Source organism: Penicillium roqueforti (assembly GCF_015533775.1).
Source record: "Penicillium roqueforti strain LCP96 04111 chromosome Unknown scaffold_02, whole genome shotgun sequence".
Taxonomy (NCBI): Eukaryota; Fungi; Ascomycota; class Eurotiomycetes; order Eurotiales; family Aspergillaceae; genus Penicillium; species Penicillium roqueforti.
Window position 1 is genome coordinate 812,270 of NW_024067566.1, and position 18,677 is coordinate 830,946.

General features: G+C 49.2%; 6 protein-coding genes across 6 annotated transcripts; 3 read left to right on the forward strand and 3 right to left on the reverse strand.

The window, feature by feature from the left end:
• Positions 1 to 957: 957 nt before the first annotated feature.
• LCP9604111_1781 (uncharacterized protein) lies at positions 958 to 2,688 on the reverse strand (the record flags this gene model as incomplete). Its single annotated transcript, XM_039069185.1, has 1 exon — positions 958 to 2,688. One exon carries the CDS (start codon positions 2,686 to 2,688, stop codon positions 958 to 960), a length of 1,731 nt encoding a protein of 576 aa, XP_038931908.1.
• Positions 2,689 to 5,130: 2,442 nt separating this feature from the next.
• On the reverse strand, positions 5,131 to 7,380 carry LCP9604111_1782 (putative APSES transcription factor; the record flags this gene model as incomplete). The annotated part of the gene is made up of 3 exons (XM_039069186.1): positions 5,131 to 6,998; positions 7,061 to 7,247; positions 7,339 to 7,380. 3 exons carry the CDS (start codon positions 7,378 to 7,380, stop codon positions 5,131 to 5,133), a joined length of 2,097 nt encoding a protein of 698 aa, XP_038931909.1.
• Positions 7,381 to 7,763: 383 nt separating this feature from the next.
• Positions 7,764 to 8,202, forward strand: LCP9604111_1783 (NADH dehydrogenase [ubiquinone] 1 beta subcomplex subunit 7; the record flags this gene model as incomplete). The annotated part of the gene is made up of 3 exons (XM_039069187.1): positions 7,764 to 7,815; positions 7,880 to 8,001; positions 8,098 to 8,202. The coding sequence occupies 3 exons, from the start codon at positions 7,764 to 7,766 to the stop codon at positions 8,200 to 8,202; spliced, it is 279 nt and encodes a 92-aa protein (XP_038931910.1).
• Positions 8,203 to 9,757: 1,555 nt separating this feature from the next.
• On the forward strand, positions 9,758 to 12,091 carry LCP9604111_1784 (glutamate--cysteine ligase; the record flags this gene model as incomplete). Its single annotated transcript, XM_039069188.1, has 7 exons — positions 9,758 to 9,768; positions 9,824 to 9,896; positions 9,951 to 10,016; positions 10,079 to 10,221; positions 10,272 to 10,397; positions 10,450 to 11,035; positions 11,084 to 12,091. The coding sequence occupies 7 exons, from the start codon at positions 9,758 to 9,760 to the stop codon at positions 12,089 to 12,091; spliced, it is 2,013 nt and encodes a 670-aa protein (XP_038931911.1).
• A 161-nt stretch (positions 12,092 to 12,252) lies between these two features.
• Positions 12,253 to 12,726, reverse strand: LCP9604111_1785 (uncharacterized protein; the record flags this gene model as incomplete). The annotated part of the gene is made up of 1 exon (XM_039069189.1): positions 12,253 to 12,726. The coding sequence occupies one exon, from the start codon at positions 12,724 to 12,726 to the stop codon at positions 12,253 to 12,255; it is 474 nt and encodes a 157-aa protein (XP_038931912.1).
• An 866-nt stretch (positions 12,727 to 13,592) lies between these two features.
• LCP9604111_1786 (uncharacterized protein) lies at positions 13,593 to 15,412 on the forward strand (the record flags this gene model as incomplete). The annotated part of the gene is made up of 4 exons (XM_039069190.1): positions 13,593 to 13,853; positions 13,910 to 14,096; positions 14,147 to 14,767; positions 14,814 to 15,412. The coding sequence occupies 4 exons, from the start codon at positions 13,593 to 13,595 to the stop codon at positions 15,410 to 15,412; spliced, it is 1,668 nt and encodes a 555-aa protein (XP_038931913.1).
• Between the last annotated feature and the right edge of the window lie 3,265 nt (positions 15,413 to 18,677).

Here is an 18,677-nt window from a genome sequence, read left to right on the forward strand (position 1 = left end):
GGACCACCCTCCATAAGCATCAGCATACAACCCGGCTCTGTAACCATGACACTCAGCGTGAGGTACATTACATGGTGCATCAAGACGACAGACCTTTCAATGTGGTCTAGTGAGATTGATACTGCCCCAAGCCATGGTGACCTCTAGTAGCCATTCTTTAGAGTATCTTGTAACCCTTTGACCCTACCCTGGCTTATGCCTTTCTTACTTTCAAACATCAAGCTTAATGATAGAAAACGTCTTTCCTACAGCAATACCTACCCAGGACTCTTCAACAGACCGAGTAACCAAGTGCTCCACGTGGGTCATTGCAGGACAACACCAGGATTATCATAGGATCTAAGAAAAATATTTGCGTATTCCGAATAAGCCGTTGAATTGTTCAACCAAAAAAACTACTTAGATACTAGATACGTTCATGGAGCATGATCAACATAGCCAAAACAAAAAATAAGATCAGATATTTGCTAAGATATGTATTCACCAGGGTGATCTGAGCTCAAAGTGCACTGGGAAGAGCTGTCTGTACATAACCAGATGTACATCAGAAGCCAAATTGAGAAGTGAAGGGAAGACAACTTGCCATCGCAAGTTCCTCTTCCTGTCTCAAGCTCATCCTGTCATTTCCAAGTAAATAGATCCGGTCCGCCCAGCCTCAGTTATGATGCAAGGTGACAAAGATAAAGCATAGTGGAGAAATATGAAGAGAAGCCAAAAGAAAAAAAATAGGAATAAAGTCATCTCAGACCGATAAAGGTCTTTCGTCACAAAAAAACATGAACCCTGGCATGAGTTGCCAGCAATAGAGTGGTAACGAGAAAAAGAATGGGGGAGGGTCAGCCGCTGTCGAGTCCTTTTAATCAGGACTCGCTGGGCAAAGAAAGACGAAAGCTGACCCGTTTGGCGAGAGAAAAACATAAAGGAAGGTCATACGTCGCTGTCACGTGTGGTTCGGCATTACATGATGGGTGTCTTGCGTTTTTCAGCGCTGGACAACACCAGCATCGGCGTCTTGCGCCGTTCTGGTGCCTGGGCTACCGGCCCCTGGCCAGCAACGACATCTGCCACTGAGGGCGACGAGGTACCACTGGCACTAGGTGAGTGGGCATAATCCCCGCGAGCATCAACAAGCTTTGAGTAAAAGTAGCCTCCGTCTTCGCTAGTCGGCGTGGCGCTGTGGAAGGGGCTGTCCGGGGATTTGCGATCCCGACCAGATTTTTCCCTTCTCTCGGATCCAATGGCACCATTAGCAACTGCTCGCAGGCTGCCTAGACTGGGCTTGCTGGAGAGACTTCCTCCGCTACGCACGGTGGCATCATCGCCATCCGAAAAAGTAAACTCTTTCTCACTCGCAGGGGTGTTCGTGCCTCCGCTGCTGTGGTATCCAAAACTGCGTGTGTCGCCACGACGCTCGATTCCTGCGCGAACAAGATTGTGAACGGCACGACGCCGCTGGCGAGTCGCGAAGTTCTTGCTACCTTCGTGCTTGGAGGTGGGCTTGGCCACGAGATCCTCAAGCGAAGGGGGGCCACGGGGCTGACGCATCGGATGCTCACCAGCACGACTTTGACCGGGTCCAAATGTTCCAGTGGCCGGTGTCGGCGGCAGGGCAGCAGACCTAGGGCCGGGTCCCACATTGGCCTTGACAGTATCAATGTTCGTCTTGATACTTGGGTTGAACGAAAGGTTCTTGCGGTGGCCTCGGCGCAGAGCATTCACAGACGAGTCGTGGGGCGGAGAGGGGCTGCTAACTGGAGGGGAAATTGGCTGCGGGAATTGCATGGTAGAGTACGTGGAGTCCGCAGGAGGAGAAATTTCTGCGCGGAACTGGGGAACTTGCTGGCCAATATGGGACCGAGTATCTTGATAAAACTGTTGCTGGCGATCTTCCTGGGAGTTATCCATGATATAGCTTTGTTGGCCAGTCAGAGGATTGTAGACGCAGAACATTCCAGGTTGACCAGGGACCGGCTGCACAATGGGCTGAACACCTTGCTGGAGCTGCTGTTGATAAAATCCCATGCCAGGGATGGAGAGTGAAGGAGCATGTTGCTGCCGAGGAAGGGACATCCCAAGGTTGAGGCCTTGGAATTGCTGAGCTGCAGCAGTGACACTGATCAACTGCTGTTGCAGGCGTTGCTGCTGCGCCGCAAGGAACAGGTTGGTTGACATCAACTCTGCGTACATGTTCTCATCGATTGGAATATCACCACCCGCCATTTCAAGCGTCGGAGGTGCAAGAACCTGCTCCGGCATAGTGTACATCATGCGGTTGTGATGCGAGTTGTTGCGGTACGAGTTCGCGTTTTGATTTTGGGTGTAATTGTGCTGTGGGAATCCAGTTCCGGTCGCAGTTTGTGGGACCCGGTCGGATCCTCGGTTGGAATAACCAGTGAATCGTGCACCTTCCATTCCACTCCGCTGTTGATGCTCAGAGGGGATCGTCGCAGACTTGGGAGCAGTGCGCAGTCCAGCCAAAAGATGAGAGCGGCTGGTACGCGGAGTGGAGACGGATGCTGATGCCTGGGACTCATCGATGGTCGAAACCTGGGGAGGCATGCTCAAGCGCTTGATGTGAGAGCCCTTGCCGCGCGAGGCGAAGCCAGAGCCCGGCACGCCCAGGGAATTGCCATTATTGAAGGACGAATTGTAAGACATTTGAGCAAGACCGCCAGCGTCCATACTCATATTCGTTCGGTAGAGGTGAATTTAGGTATGTGCAATAGAATGCAAGCGAGACAAGCGGTATCTTTTGACGTTCGGATTCGACGTGAGCGTTTGGGGTCAACCACAAAGCTGAGCTCACTTCTCGGCGATTAAGGAATTATGGTGTCTATGCGAGAACAAGTGCTGAAATAAGTCTGCAATATCGAGATTCAACGACCGGAAAATGAAACGTGGACGCGAGAGTCGGGTTTTCTGTATCCGGAAACTGGTCAGTGAGATCCAACGGATGGGGCACAAGGCAATCACACGTACCAATCACAGGTGAAGAAAATAAAGCGAGCGAGTGGCTAGCGATAAAGACGATAGATGAGAGAAGAACCGAGCTGTACAAGGACTTGCTGGGTTTGAAAGTTGCGAACCCAAGGAATAGGTCTCGAGGAAGCCGAGGAGTTTGAGATATGTTGACAGACACCTCGAAAGAAAAAAGAAGAAAAAATTAAGAGGGTATTTTTAGGAAGAGAAGCCACGCACGAAGCTAGACCACGAAGAAAAGATAAAATGTCCGGGGGAAATGCTCTGCAAATCCTAGCCGAATAAGAAAAGAGAGTAGTTCACGCGATGCCGAAGATCGAAGACTTGTAGGCTGAAACACTCAAGGTGGCGACCAAACAACCCAGTGCTGTGCGAATAACCGAGGTGAAAACAGGTTCAAGGATCCGAAGAGATGGATTTGTGAAGACAATCAAAAATGTAGTGAATTCGGTCCTTGGCCAAACACAACGTTTTTCCTCAGGGGGGCGGAACTGATCGGGACTATTTGCAAAGTGGATAGATGCTTTTTTTGGGTGTTTTCCATGAAATGAGAAGAGCTGCAGAGAAAGAAGGAATGCAGAGGGGAAGGGAAAGGAAAAGAAAGAATCGAAGATTAGATGGAGGGTTGGATGTAAGAGAAGAAGAAGAAGTGAGCGATTAAAGATGGTGGATGGCCGCGGGGATTGTCGCCTAATCCCTCAGGCAGCAACCGAGCACAATAGTCCAAAAGCGTACTAGCGTCTTTTCTCAGGCACGAGAGGCAATATCAACGGAATATCAACGGAGGTTCACTTTGATATCTTCTTTTCATCATGTTTGGAAACATTGGGGTAATTCAAGCTTTTTCAGCTTTACCCTTACTCTAGGCAATATCCTATTCTCTACCGAATGCCTGATCATAGCTGACAGCATTATCATAGAAGACCCATTGAGGAGATCTGACTGGCTCATTCTATTGACCAATAAGCAACACACCCAGGCCTGAAGCGATCCCATCACATCCCCAGCCAAATCATTGGCTGTTATCCACTAGCGGCGCGACGTGGCTGCCATCCAATCTACGCCTGACGATGCCCCTGGAGCCGCTCGTCGCAAATGCCAAGCTGTCGGCGCCAACCAATGGGTTTACCTGAACTTGTTTGCTTCTAGCTCATAATTCAGTCGGATCTCGTTATGGTCAGGAAATCAGGAGTGTAGTATTTTGCCACGAACTGCAAGTGATCTTAGGCGGCTTTGATTTCTAGAAGGCAACAAAAACCAGGAAAAACCAAGAAAGGTATCGGGCTTGCAGAACATTGTCTGCTATTTCGATACAGGGTAGAATCTAAGTAGACTACAATTCTCATCACATTCATGGTTGGATGCTTTCTCATGATACATTGCACATAATCACCAAATGATGCGATGTATATTATTGTAGAAAAGATCACATTCTCCTGAATCATGAAACCAGCAGGACTTGTCGCTTGTTGCTACCCCAACGACAAGCCGACGTCTTCTTCAGCAGGAAGTTCCGGAAATTAAAAATTGGCTTCATGGCTGCCCAGACGGGCGTGCAAGTCCAGCAACAAATAATATGGACGTGCACCATTTATTTTGGGGCCATATATAGAACAAGGTAATAAGAGACTGCATAGACTAGGGAACTGTTAAGTGAGATCGTGACATAGGAGTTAGCGTGATTATCATCTACAACGGCCATGAAGATACGGATTGTCAATTGGATAATTCATGTAAACGCAGGTGTAAACCACGCATTTTGTCGCCCTAAATGAACCATACATGGATAAGATACGTCTCAGCCCCTCCTGGCTTCGTATTTCGCATCTCGCCCGTTCCGGAGCCGCTGTCTCCCACGTTGTATGTACAATGTACAAGCACTTTGATGGTCTGTACAGACACACGAAAAGAGTTAGACTGCCTGTGCGTGCATTGTCAGAATGCCAGTCAAATGGCGAATGGACCCAGAACCACAACTAGATGAGTTGTTAATGAGCCATGAGAACATGAAGAAAAGATAAACCAATGGATACGAAGAAGAAAGAGAAGATGCGGGGTATCTGCTGGCTGGGTAGTGTGCCAGAGGGAGAAAATCAATGAGTCATGAAATATAATCAAACATAAAAGTTCACGCGTGCAACCTCGCGGTAGTTAAGCATCCACCGAGACACCGGGTCCATGGTGAGTGGCCGACTCATTCTGGGATGGTAATCGTCGATGACCTAGCTCCGGAGTAGTGCCCTTGCCGTTCATTCGGTCAAATTCCAACGTCTCGGCCAACTCCGCAGCCATAGGGTCTAGATCTTCTTCTTTAAGTCCGGTCGCCAAAGCCACCAGCTTACGGTGCATATCGAACTTGGTGCTCACACCCGCATCCGCTGTTTGTTGGGCTAGATCCTTAATAGCATTGCGGCGTATCTTCTGCGCAGAGCAAAGCTCTTGAGCGAGTCGATACCGAGCCATTAATTCACCTTGCTCAAGGGACTCTGACGTAGGTTTAGGTACCTCCGCAATAGCAAACTGTTCAGCCAACCGAGCATGCTGGATTTGCTCAAGAAGGGACTCATAGCTTGCCCGCAATTTTTCATATCGGCCAGCTTGGTCGTCATTGCGCTCATGATCGGCCTCCTTGGCTGCCAATGCAGATATTTGCTTCTGAATCTTCTGGCGGTCGGATTCCAATTGCTCGTGTAACGCTTCGGGATTGGCGACATCATTGGAATCCTGCTGGTTGATTTTCGAGTTTCCATAGGTCACGGCAAGCTTTTTATTAGCCTCGGCCATGATTGTTCCAATCCTGGAGAGGAGTTCAGTGGTCGCAGGGGCATCCGGAATTGGGGCAACGGACTGTCGGTCTGTGCCCACAAGACCAGCTGGTTCAACATCCATATGTTCATTAGCCATGGTGACGGAGGATGGGGCCGGCGGGATGTCATGGTCGTGATGTTGAGAACGCTGTACGATACTGCTAGCGGTTTCCCCCTTATTATTCACCAGATCGCCAGCGCGATGACAATGCACAAGAAGGATATTCACCAGACGGAACGCGCCGTTGCGAGCAGCGACCAAGACAGCGGTGTCTCCATTCTGATCTTGACATGACAACAACATTTGTACTTCATCTTGCGAGCATGTTTTGCATAACTTATCGAGGAGTATTTCGCAGTAATAACGTGAGCTCTTCCATTTCCCCTTGCTTCGAGTATTCTCTGCAATGTGATGGAAGATAGTGGCACCGAACCAATCTCGGAAAGAGACAGTATCCAGAAGCATGTCTAAGAGATTCGAAAACGTTCTCTTTTCGTAATTATTGGTAAACAGAACAGCTCGGACGAGTGGGGTCTCTTCATGATCCGAAAGTGCCTTGACATTGGCCCCTCTGTGCAAAAGATCTTGCACAATGCCCAAGTCACCCATCGCACATGCCCAGTGGAGTGCTGTGTTCCCAGAATCATCAATAGCTCGATCGACCTGGAAATGGGCAGGGGGTTCGGGAGGGGGAATGCGTGTTGCCTCTGGTGCATCACCCACGGTCATGAAATAGTCTAAAAGTTGGTCGCCGTAGATTATGTGTTCTTGCTCGCTGATGGACATAGGGGTCGCCTCCTCCACTCCACGCTTCCGCTTCCGTCCGCCATGTGACATTTGAAGCATATCCTCGTCTGCGACCATTGATGATGATTCAATTGTAGCGTGCCCGATTGACTCGTTGTCGTCAAACGCTGCATTCATTTCATAGTGATCCTGTGGAATTGTTGGGGGACCCATGCTGCGCTGAGGCTGAACAACTTTCAGGCTTTCGGAAGCTGCTACCGCAGCCGCGGCCGCGGCCGCAGCGGCAGCACGGTTTGCGGCGGCCGATTTCCTTGGTGCCCTAGGTTTGGATGGAGCCGATGTGTGCTTTGGCGCTGGTGGGGGACTGTGGTCTCCAGCAACATAATCGAAAATCGGAGCTAGTTTTGTGAGGATGTTGTTGCGTTCCGCAAGCTGGCGGCCTTCCGGAAGTGGGATCCATGTTCCTGTGAGCATTAGCTGTCAGCAAGCTAAATTTTCTACGGGCTTCATAGATCCTAGGACATACCTTGATATTTGCCATAGCCTCCCTGAACTTTCTCATGTACCCCCTTCTGGACCTCTCGTTCAAGAATGCGCGTTCGTGCAGGCTTATCAAACCCTGCGGCTTTGAGGATGTGTGTTGCATTGACCCAATCATCCCCTCTCCTTCTCATCACACTTTCAGTGTCGAGCTTGAACTCATACACGGGGACCTGGGAGAGAGAACGTCAGCTGTGCGCGCATTCAACACGGACAACAATTCCAGGCCAGCGCAGTGAAAATATCTAATCAAGGTATACTTACACTGCTATAGGTAGCAGAGTAGATGGTGTCTCTCCCCGCCATAATGTGCGTCGCGCGTTGGCCGCTACAATTCAGTAGGTTCCCGAAGAGCGATGTAACCGCGCGCGTTGGAGCCAAAGCGTGACCCCTAGAAGACCCACAAGTTGATCGGCTTAAGAATTCTTCAGAACTAGATGCATTGCATGCAATGAAAATCCGGACCAAGAACACAGAGATACGATTCGGTGGAGCTGGGGACATCAGATACGCGCTGGACGCGTAAAGTGCGCACTAGTCCTGTTTCGGAAGACTATCTGTCATGTGATTTTGTGTCATGTGACCAATATCGGCCCAGCAGGAACCTCAGACGAACGGGAATCGCCAACCACGCCGTTTTGCCTCTGTTTCCCCGCTCCTTGCCTCTCCACCCCTTAATTCTCGACAAAATGACTGTCATTGAAACGGTTAAGAGCGCCGTTGGCCTTTCGGAGACATCCGGTATGATTCTTAGGCCATTGATTAACAATCATAAGCTCTAGCAGGAAGGTTAACCAAATTCCAGCAACCCGCCAGGAAATGTCGGAAGCCCGTCTTCCCATGCAGTACAGAGATTCATGCGCACACCTGCTGATCCCGTTGAACCGATGCCGGCAAGCAGAGTACTACCTTCCCTGGAAGTGCGAGGTACGAGATCCCTCGTTTTGATGTTCCTACACAACGCCATTCGACCGGAGCGCTTCCAGAGCTAGTCAGCTAATGTTTTCTTTTCTTTTGTATCAGGATGAACGACACTCATATGAGAAATGCCAGTACGAAGAGTTCAAGAAGCGCGTGGCCAAGATGGACGAGCTGCGTGCCGCCAAGGACTACACCCGGCGCAACTGAATTGTGGGACTGTTGGTATGCGCAGTCGGTGCTGCTGTTAAAGCAGCAGGATATGTAAATAATAGATACACCGAAACTGCTTATGGATTGCCTTTTGGCGTTGGGACCTTTCATCAAAATCGGCCACTTTTTCTTCGCCCATCTGAACAACAATCGCATCGGCAACTTGATGCTCTGTTTAGTATTGGCTAGGCTGGTACCCATGCTTCTCGGGCTGGCCTTTTTCTTGGGCCAAGCAATGTCTATGGACAACTCGTCCTTTGGCATAGCTCGAGCGCATGTAAGCAGATGGCATGGTGGGTTATAACTCTAGTGGACTCTAGGGGCTTTGAATAATCAATTCATTGGAGTTCCTCTGTGATCAAGACGCTAGGATTTATAGTTCTTTTGGTGAACTTAGGCCGCACTGCTTTGCTCTAGGCAATTATGCCTTCCAATGCTGTTACGACCTACCGATGTGAAGCCTGTAAGCTCATTTGAGATATTTACCTATGTATTTTATAGATCTCGCCCTATATTAAACATCTTGAGCTATCTTGAGCTATGATCATCGCATGTTGTCTAATTAACCCCATTTAGTCCTGCGTCCAATGACCGTTTGCGGCTTTATAAGCTTAAGCCGCAAGTTCTATTGGCTGTATTGCGGCCGATTGGTTGCACGATATTATACTAATTGTAGGAGGTATGGATGGTGATAATTGAAACAGCTGGACAAATTGAATAAGACCGAAAAATACAGTCTTTCCTATATAGCTCTTGATGAAGAGCTACCCAGATGATTTCTCTCATATGGATGTCTCATATAACATCGCATTATAACGCGATACCTGCTTATTTGACACTTGCTTTCATGCAGATTCACGCAGTAGTCATTGAATCATATCAATCAATCCCTTATACTTGTGCCATGTTCTATGTGATATTTGGCATAGACTTCTACCTATCCTATAGGTAATAGCATCCCCACAGTTTAGCTGAATGTGGGTATCGAACATCATTCAAGTTTATCTTGGTATTAACTACTGACTATCATATCTGGATCCATTTTCATTCCCTTTGTATATATACAACGCTCAGGCCTATAATAGACGCCTTTATGGTGATCCTCGAAGACGCAAGTGCAGGGTCTTATCTCACCACTTCTATCTCACCACCTCAAAGCTCTCTATACCAGGACACTCCATGTTCAATATCTCCCAAATTGAATCAGGTGAGGACCTTGATAGGATTACCTTGGAAGTCTCTAGAGCTTCACCGTGACAAATCATGATTAATAATACAAGTCGAAGATTTGGCAGGTGGAAATAAAACTCCCGCCGTTATCGCCGCCCCCGCTAGAAAATCGGCCGAAAACTTGACCCCCTCATTGCGACTTGCCAGGAATTACAGCGAATCAATTAGAAAGGGGACTATGCGCAGGTCCATGTCTCTTTGATTACTCTCGGTCCTTCAATCTTCGGCTTTCCTGTTCACTCTAGGATTGTCTTGATTCGTTTATCCTATACTTGTGTCTGGGCATTTTGTGTTGTCAGCTTGAGAGCAACGTCTCGACACAATGGGACTTCTGTATGTGTCTTGAGATGCTTGATTTGCTATTTGGGATCCCTCTAATATAAAGCAGGGCACTTGGAACAGCGCTGGAATGGCCGGAAGCCAAGAAAAAGGCGGGCCAAGTACGCCAGTGGGGTATCGAGGTATGCCGCGTCTAGGTCGCAATGAAACAATTTCAAGGTGTCTGACTTGATTAGCAATTACTTGCCAATTGGCGCAGGGCACGAGGCAAAGAACGCGATGCTCTTCTTTGGGGCGACGAGGTATGTTGTTCTGGCCCGCGTATTTCCCGGTCGCAATCGCTAATCAATGCCCTCTATGATAGATTGAATACCTCGTGGTAGCTCTGGACGACGCGGCGAAGAAGGCACGGCTATCTCTAGCCCAGGCTGAGATCCTGATATCACTTGCAAGAGACGAGGAGTTGTGGAAGTCTGGCTCCGGCAAGCGCAGTGCAACTGGAGACCAGTGAGTGTGATTGATGTCCAACAGGAACTAGCATGTCTGACATCAACCAGTGAAGGAGAGGAGCCGCCTCATTTCCACCCCGAATTTGGAAGGTTCATGTTGGAGGCTACTCCTGGACAGCCTTGGGGAATCGGGTTCAAAGACCTCCTCAAGGTGGAGTCCAATATGAAGTGGAGGTGAGCTCTTTAGCAATACAACTTGACTCGAAACATGCTAATAGACCCCAAGACGAGAAGTTGCGAAAGCACAGATGGCTCCGAATGAAGTCCCCATCACCCTCACAACTTTCCCTCGGCTAGGAACCAGTGATGACTACATCCAGCCATATTATCCCCCATCTGGGCCAGCTCTTCGCTCGCAGTTTGTTCCTGATGAGATTGCCAATCCGCATATTCGATTCCCTACTCTGGCTGCCAACATTCGATCCCGAAGAGGTCGCAAGGTTGAACTGAATGTACCTGTTTTCCATGACACAAATACGCCCAGGCCATTCAAGGATCCAACAGTTAACTACGACCTTCATAATTGGCCCGAGGATGATGACGTCCGCAACGGCGCAGCCAAAGATGACCATGTCTACATGGACGCCATGGCATTTGGAATGGGCAGCTGTTGCTTGCAGATCACCTTCCAGGCAAAGAATATGACAGAGGGCAGAAGACTTTATGATCAACTGAGTCCTTTGGGGCCTATTCTTCTAGCCCTGACCGCCGCTACACCCATCTATAAGGGTTTCCTAGTGGACACAGATGTACGATGGAACCAAATTGGCAATGCAGTCGATGATAGGACGCCCGAAGAACTTGGCGAAGCTGTAAGTTTTCCAGAATGATACCCTTAGCCCAGAACTGACCTCTCGCAGCCTCTCAAGAACGACCGATGGAGAATTCCCAAGTCGCGATATGCCTCTAATTCGACTTACATATCCCAGGATCCTCGTCTTCGGAAAGAATATTTCGATCCTGATCTAGTTGTTGATGAGGATATTAAGAAGCGCCTTATGGACGGGGGAATGGATGAGCTACTCGCGACGCATTTTGCACACTTGTTTATTCGTGATCCCTTGGTCATTTTCTCTGAGGATCTTGAAGAACTAGATCTTAACAAGAGTGACCACTTTGAGAATTTACAGTCTACTAATTGGCAGCACATGCGTTTCAAGCCGCCGCCACCTGATAAGGATGATATCGGCTGGAGAGTCGAGTTCCGGTCCATGGAGATCCAAATCACAGATTTCGAAAACGCCGCATTTAGCATTTTCATCGTGCTCATCACTCGTGCCATCCTGAGCTTCGATCTCAACTTCTACATCCCGATCCAGCGTACTACAGAGAATATGGAGACGGCGCACGCTCGCAATGCTGTTCTTGATCGGAAGTTCTGGTTCCGCAAGGATCCCTTCCCTCGCAGGGTGCCCAGAAGCGCACAGCACTCGGCGAACGGCAGCACCTTCTCATCTACGACATCGTCGGCTATTAACACTCCGCCTCCATCGCCTCCTCTTGGCCCTGTTGAGACAGAATTTGATCTCATGACCATCGATGACATCGTAAATGGATGCACAGATGGATCATTCCCGGGCCTCATCCCGCTTGTGGAGTCCTACCTCAACAGCGTGAATGTTGACGTCGAGACAAGATGTTTCCTGGCCAGCTATCTGGATTTGATCCGGAAGCGGGCGAATGGCACTCTTTGGACTGGGGCTCGTTGGATGCGTGAGTTTGTAGCTAAGCATCCTAGCTACAAGCATGACAGTGTTGTGTCCGAGGAGATCACCTACGATCTAGTGAAAGCGGTTGAGGAGATGACTGCCAAAGAGGGAAAAAACGGATCAGTCGGATGGGAACTTCTTCGAGGCAAAAAGGTCTAGACTAGAGCATCTACATACCCCCACAAATAGATATCCAGAGTGTGAGCATGTATGGCGGAAACTTGAACAATTTGCATATATTCATGACAATCGGGGACAGCCTCCTTGTCACAGCGTCTGATGAATCTTAATTTCTCATTTCTCAGTGTCTCCAATAGTACTCATTCCAGCAGCATTTCCTCCTCAGTCGGCAACCGACACGAGTCCGCCAGCCCAGTCACCTTCCATTCGCCGTTGAGCTTATGCAAAACAAAAAGCTCCACCCCAACATGATCCACCACGCCGTTGATCTTCGCCCGGAATGGCGCCCACACAGCGGCCAGGTTCAGGCTGCCTGTCTCGTGCACTTTCACCTCAGGATCCCAGATACGTTCATCGATATCGTCTTTGAGCCCAGCGACATGTTCAACGAACGAACCAATCGTACAAAAACGCAGGGAAGTCGGAGACGGAGGCGAGAGTGTCATCCCTCCTGCTCGGACACAGTGTTTCTCGAAATCAGTGCGCGACTTGCTGCTCAGTGCTGCGAGGAAGCCTTGCGTGACTGCGATAATGGCGGCTGTTTCTTCGGATTGTAGTTGGATTGCTGCCCCGGTGCGAGAGCGGTTCGGTAATGACCAGCACATTGATGGCATGATTTAGATGGGAGAAAGCATCAACATTGTTATATTTTCGATCTTCGGTTTCCAGGAGCAAACATGTCGATATACGTGTACCTACATATGCATACCACTATTATTTAGGCCACAGCTGTTACCGTTACAGTGCCTGTCGGCCTGTTGTTTCGGTATGTTACACTTTGTCCAACTTTGTTCAATTTCAGGGATTTCAGGAACCCTGCGATCTTGCTGTCGTACGAGGATAAGTGCTTCGTGTCACACATCGACTTTGGTGCTTGGTCCGGGTTTCGTTTTACAATGTTGACGTCCGCTTTTGGTTGAATTTGGTGTTCGTGTTACTATCAGAGGTCTGTGGTAACTCTAGCTATGGGTCAATTTATCTCCTTTTCCTATGCAAATCCCCGGGCCGAGTGCAAATGTATCCTTGAGATCTTTATTCACTTACCTCGGCCAGCGCAAAAGCTTCGGTTAATCTTCGGACTGATCAACATGGCCTACGACTAAAGCAGGCAATCGTCCGTCAAACTTTTGAGAAAATGGCCATGAAGCCAAATACGCCAGAACATCCTGAAGGTGTATTGGTGGATGAATAGCCATCCCACCTCTCCGCTTCCTGCCATAATGCAGATCCTACTCCAACGGCTCATCATTCCAACCTGCTACGTATCTTGTCCGCTACGATCAGAGCAAATATCAGCCGTCCACATCTCCCGGCTGTTGATCATAGACGATTCAGGTGATTGTGGGGCTTCCCCGCATCACCAACGTCCTGAGACCTTCCAGTAACGATCCTATGTATACCCCGGAGTATATAAATGAAACATGAAATGCCACACATTGGGAGGGCTAGAGCGGGCAAGGGCGTGTCCATTTATACCATCATGATTGGATTTGCAGCCGGCTTTCTACTATGGACAGTAGTCCATGCTGTCCCTAAAAAATCATCTCCCACAGCGGCAGTGCGCAATGGAACGTATGCTGGAGTGCGGAGCTCAACCTACAATCAGGACTTCTTCCTGGGTATACCGTATGCCCAGCAGCCGGTGGGGAATTTGCGCTTTACGGTGCCGCAGTCGTTAAATGCTAGCTGGGATGGTACACGCGATGCGACACAGTATTCGGATATTTGTGTTGGATATGGCGTGAGTATGATTCTTTCGGTTGCTTTCCAAAGTTGATTCTTACCAATAAGAAATAGACGGACTCGATTTGGTACTCTCAGTCAGAAGCATGTCTTACTCTGAACGTAATCCGGAGTTCATCTGTCAACACAGAGTCGAAACTCCCTGTTGGGGTGTGGATTCATGGCGGTGGATTTTATGAAGGCTCTGGTGCTGATGAGCGTTATAATATGTCTGCAATTGTGGAGAAGTCGTATCAAATTGGTATCTCCCTCTCTCTTGGATACTTGAAGCCTGGTCTAACGACGATTCAGGCAAACCGTTCATCGCCGTCACGCTGAACTATAGACTGTCCGCATGGGGCTTTATAAGCTCCAGTCAAGTTTCCGGCAGCGGAAACACCAATCTCGGATTGCGAGATCAGAGGCTGGCGCTTCAATGGATCCAGGAAAACATCGGCGCCTTTGGCGGCGACCCCACGAAAGTCACCATATGGGGCGAGTCGGCAGGTGCCATGTCAGTGGGATACCATCTTACAGCATACAACGGACGAGATGACAAGCTGTTCCGGGCTGGTATCATGCAGTCTGGGGGGTCGATATCCGCGAATCCGGGAAATTACACGACGTTCCAATCGAACTACAACACATTGGCCTCCAACGTGGGCTGCCTAGACGTCGTGGATTCACTGCAGTGTCTTCGTGAAGTACCATTCGAGACACTCAACGCTGTTCTCAACGGCACGGGGGGCAACTCTGACTACAATTTCTGGCCCGTTGTGGACGGGGACTTGATTCAGACATGGGGTAGCATTCAACTAAACAAGCATGCATTCGTGAAAGTCCCTATCATTGCCGGCACCAATACGGACGAAGGAACAGCATTCGGACCTACGGGGATCAACACCACAGAGCAATGGTATCAATACTTGACAGGTACCTAACCAAATCTTCTACACTGCCACAGCGGCTAACCCTCCAGACGGGGGATTGGACTTCCAAACACCCCCCTCCGTAGCCAAGCGCATCCTCGACCTCTACCCCGACGACCCCTCGCAAGGCATTCCCGCATACCTAGGCGACCAGCGCGTGCCCTCCAAAGGGTACGAATGGCGACGCACCTCGGCCTTCGCCGGCGACTGGTTCATGCACGCCAACCGTCGACGACAATGCGAAGCATGGGCGGAGACATCAACGCCCGCATACTGCTACCGCTTTAACGTGCACTCGGCAGACACGCCACTCCTTTCCGGCGTGACCCATTTCGAGGAGGTAGCGTTTGTGTTCCACAACATTGCCGGACTGGGGTATCACTACGGCAAACCGTTTGCCGGGGTGCCGCAGTCGTACATCGACCTCAGCTCTGCGATGGCGGGCATGTGGGCGTCTTTCATCCACGACCTCGATCCAAACCCGAACCAGGGCGTTGTGAAACCCGCTGTGTACTGGGATTCTTATTCTAGGGACGGACCTGTTGATCTCTGTCTCGATGCTAATACGACCAGTCATATGGAGGCGGATACATGGCGCCAAGACGGGATCGATTATATCAACTCGGTTGCGCGGGCTTTCTGGCGGTAAAGGGGGTTACACTGTGATTATAGAAGAAATGGCAGATGGCCTAGATTGGGCTTACAAATGAATCCCAAGGTCGAATCGGATCCGAGGGTCAGGGCCAAATTATTAAAGTCGTTGAACCATGGTTCTTTCTCTTCATATCCACTCAGCACGCGGGTATTGCATCACTGCTCAGTTGCCGAGTGGATCGGTTCCAAATTATGCCAAACACAAACAAATATGTACTAGTACTAGTATGTATAGATGGAGTACTCCCTGTTCAATATCCAAAATAAAAACAGACAATCTACAACGTACAGGTCATAGCCGAAAAAAGAGTGCGTCAACTGTCTCAGCTCTAGTTTGTCTGAGGCCGCGTGTAATCTATAGACGCCCCGTCAGACGCACTAGAGTTGTAGATCGACATCGCGATCCAATTCCACGTCTCACTAGACACGATTTGCAGTCAGCTCGTATCCCGAACCATGGTTGCACTCCCGAATCGTCCGGAAGATCCAATAATGCATTTTTGCTTTTTCAGACCCACGATACATGTCCATCCTGAAAATCAGCCCGAGTCATAAGTTGTAGATGAGACTTGATATAGTGGGTCGCTAAGCATCCCTTTACAGCTACCTATATTGGATGCGCACTATAGACGCCTATCGCGCGGATCCCAAGGCAAATCCAGGTTGGACGAACTAATGTCTTCACCACGGCTACTTAACTAACCAACTACCTAACCAACTACGTGAGCTGGTTACCAGTTACGGACAGGAGAATAGACATCTCAGACATCTGACCCGTGACGTGGCCGAGCTTAGAATTATAAATCCACTCCAGCTATCCATGGATATAGGATCTCACATGCCGATACGATGCCAGCCAGCCTTTGTTTAACTATGGGTACCAGTTCTACGGAAATTGGAATGCATAGCATATACCTACATTCCCAAGCTCACCGCCACAATTCCAGCGCCGGCCTGGGAGCCAGAGCCAATCTCAGATCGCAGCGGGAGATGCTGCATTGAGTAAGGATCTCAGCAAGATCGGGGCGGGGCTGAAATTCTACGATTTGAAACTTTCATGCAGGGCTAGCTTTTTTAGGATGGTTGCCTCCTTTTCCAAGGAGTGTATGCATCTTCCTGCAAGCCATCTGGAAGATCTCGCTCGATCCGGGGTTTCGGGGCAGATAGAGATACAGATACAGATCGATCTCGGGAGTATGCACTTCTTATTGAACTTGTATACCTAACACCTTACATTGCAGTATGTTGTATCCTGATATAGATATATCCCCCTGTCTACAAAGTATTGTATGTATGTATCATCTCCCGTATTACACATACGCAAACACAGATCAGCAACCAAAGCCCCTAAGCCAAGACTGGAACCAATAGTCGGATCCAACCGGCCGGGAATTCGATGCGTCTCCACCCATCGCCCCACGATCGCCTACTATTGGTCTCAGCCAGATAGACTTTTCACTAAAAAGGGTATTTCCGGGCACTCGGTTTCAATAGGTCAGCCCACCTTTCAGCACCGATGTCAAGATGGAGTCAGCCGCGAGATCCAGTTCGCACCCGGGAACGACCGGTTGGGGAGTCAAAAGGTAAACGAAAACGAAGGAATTTGGCCCGGGGTTGGGCCCCAGCGAATCAGGTGGTCGGTTGATCTGCGGGTATTTAGGTTTTGGTTTGGTGAAGAAGATCATGATATTATTCTTCACTGATATAGAACACACCTAACTACAACAAACATAGTGCAATATACGTAGTACGTAGGACGTTGAACTTGCGTGTCGGATAGATCCGCTGCAGTTAGTACTGTAATGTGTGCATCTTTTATTCTTTAGACCAACAATAGTTGATACAATGGAATAATAAATTATACTTGTACACGAATGTACAGATCCTAATGCAAGTCCGTTAACTATTCCATCTCCACGGCGAAGTCCGATACTTCTCTATACTGTACCACCGCAATAACCCACGATATACCACAAGCAGCAAAAGCAAGACCGAAGAAGAAAGAAGACCCAAAGAAGAAGAACCTTACGCTCCACCCGACTACGCCCAACCGGGCCTGGCGCCAGAGGCCCGAGAGCATTCAAATACCGATCTACGGCGTACCACCGCGCGCTTCAGCTGACAAAAACTGAGGTCGCGTGGGCCCTCCAGGAATACACCGACATTTCTTTCAAACAGAGTTCTGACAGCAGGGAGGAACCGTCGTCTCCACAGCGGACGTTGTTCGCAGTTCGCAGTGAAGTATTCTGTAAAGGAGTTTCCTATATGCGATCTACAATACGGAGTATTCGTCGACGATCTCAGTAACTAGAGTTTCTCGGCCAGATCCAAGGCTTACGGCTTATAGGCTGCTAGGGACGATCAGCAGCGTCATACATATTTTCGATACTGTACATACTGTGTGGTATAGCACGTCCACAAATTATTATTAGCTCGTGGAGATATTCCTTCTCCGGATGTACTCCGCGTGTACTCCGTAGTCCGTACTGCTATACGTATACGGACCGACTTTCCACTTTCCGCTTTTCGCTCTTCGCACTGCCGAGTGCACTCCCGTGCTGTGTTGTCCAAGCGCGGTGGATGGTGGATGGATACACGAAAGTTCGCTAGTCCTTTTTTCTTTCTTATGATCCTCCGGTACGAGATGGAGATTTTCACGGAGAACCGTAGGGTCTGCTGCGCCACAGGAAAGTTGTGGTGCCACTAACTACCCCTTTACCATAGTTGCCCAGTCCGTAGACTGAATATAGTTACATAACTAGTAGTGAGATAATCCATCGTGGGGATAAGCGGCTCTCGGTGGATCTCGGCCGTGTTTCGGGAGAATCCAGACAAAGAAATTTACTAGGAAAAATCTGTTTTCAATCCCGCAAGGAGTATCGTATCATGCCATGTTGTTCCAGTAGGTACGGAGTATGTAACCTAAGAGCTGACGGTGTCCACCTAGTTAGGGGGGACGAATCGGATGAATCAGCGTGTCCCAAAACGGAATCTGCTTTCGAGGGATCCTTCCTGGATTGGCTGTGCGCCGTGGAAATATAAACCCGTAGACAGAGGTATGTATACATTGTCAGCAAAATTAGACAGCCGACGTTTGTATAGGGTACGGCTGATCGCATAGATCCCCACCGGGATAGATGAACGTGGGATCTTGATCTGGGATCGATCTCGATCGATGCCAACCCTGCTAGCTGAATATGATTATGGTTATGATCCTCGGATTATTGGATTCTCGGGGTAAACGATGTTCCGTCCAACGT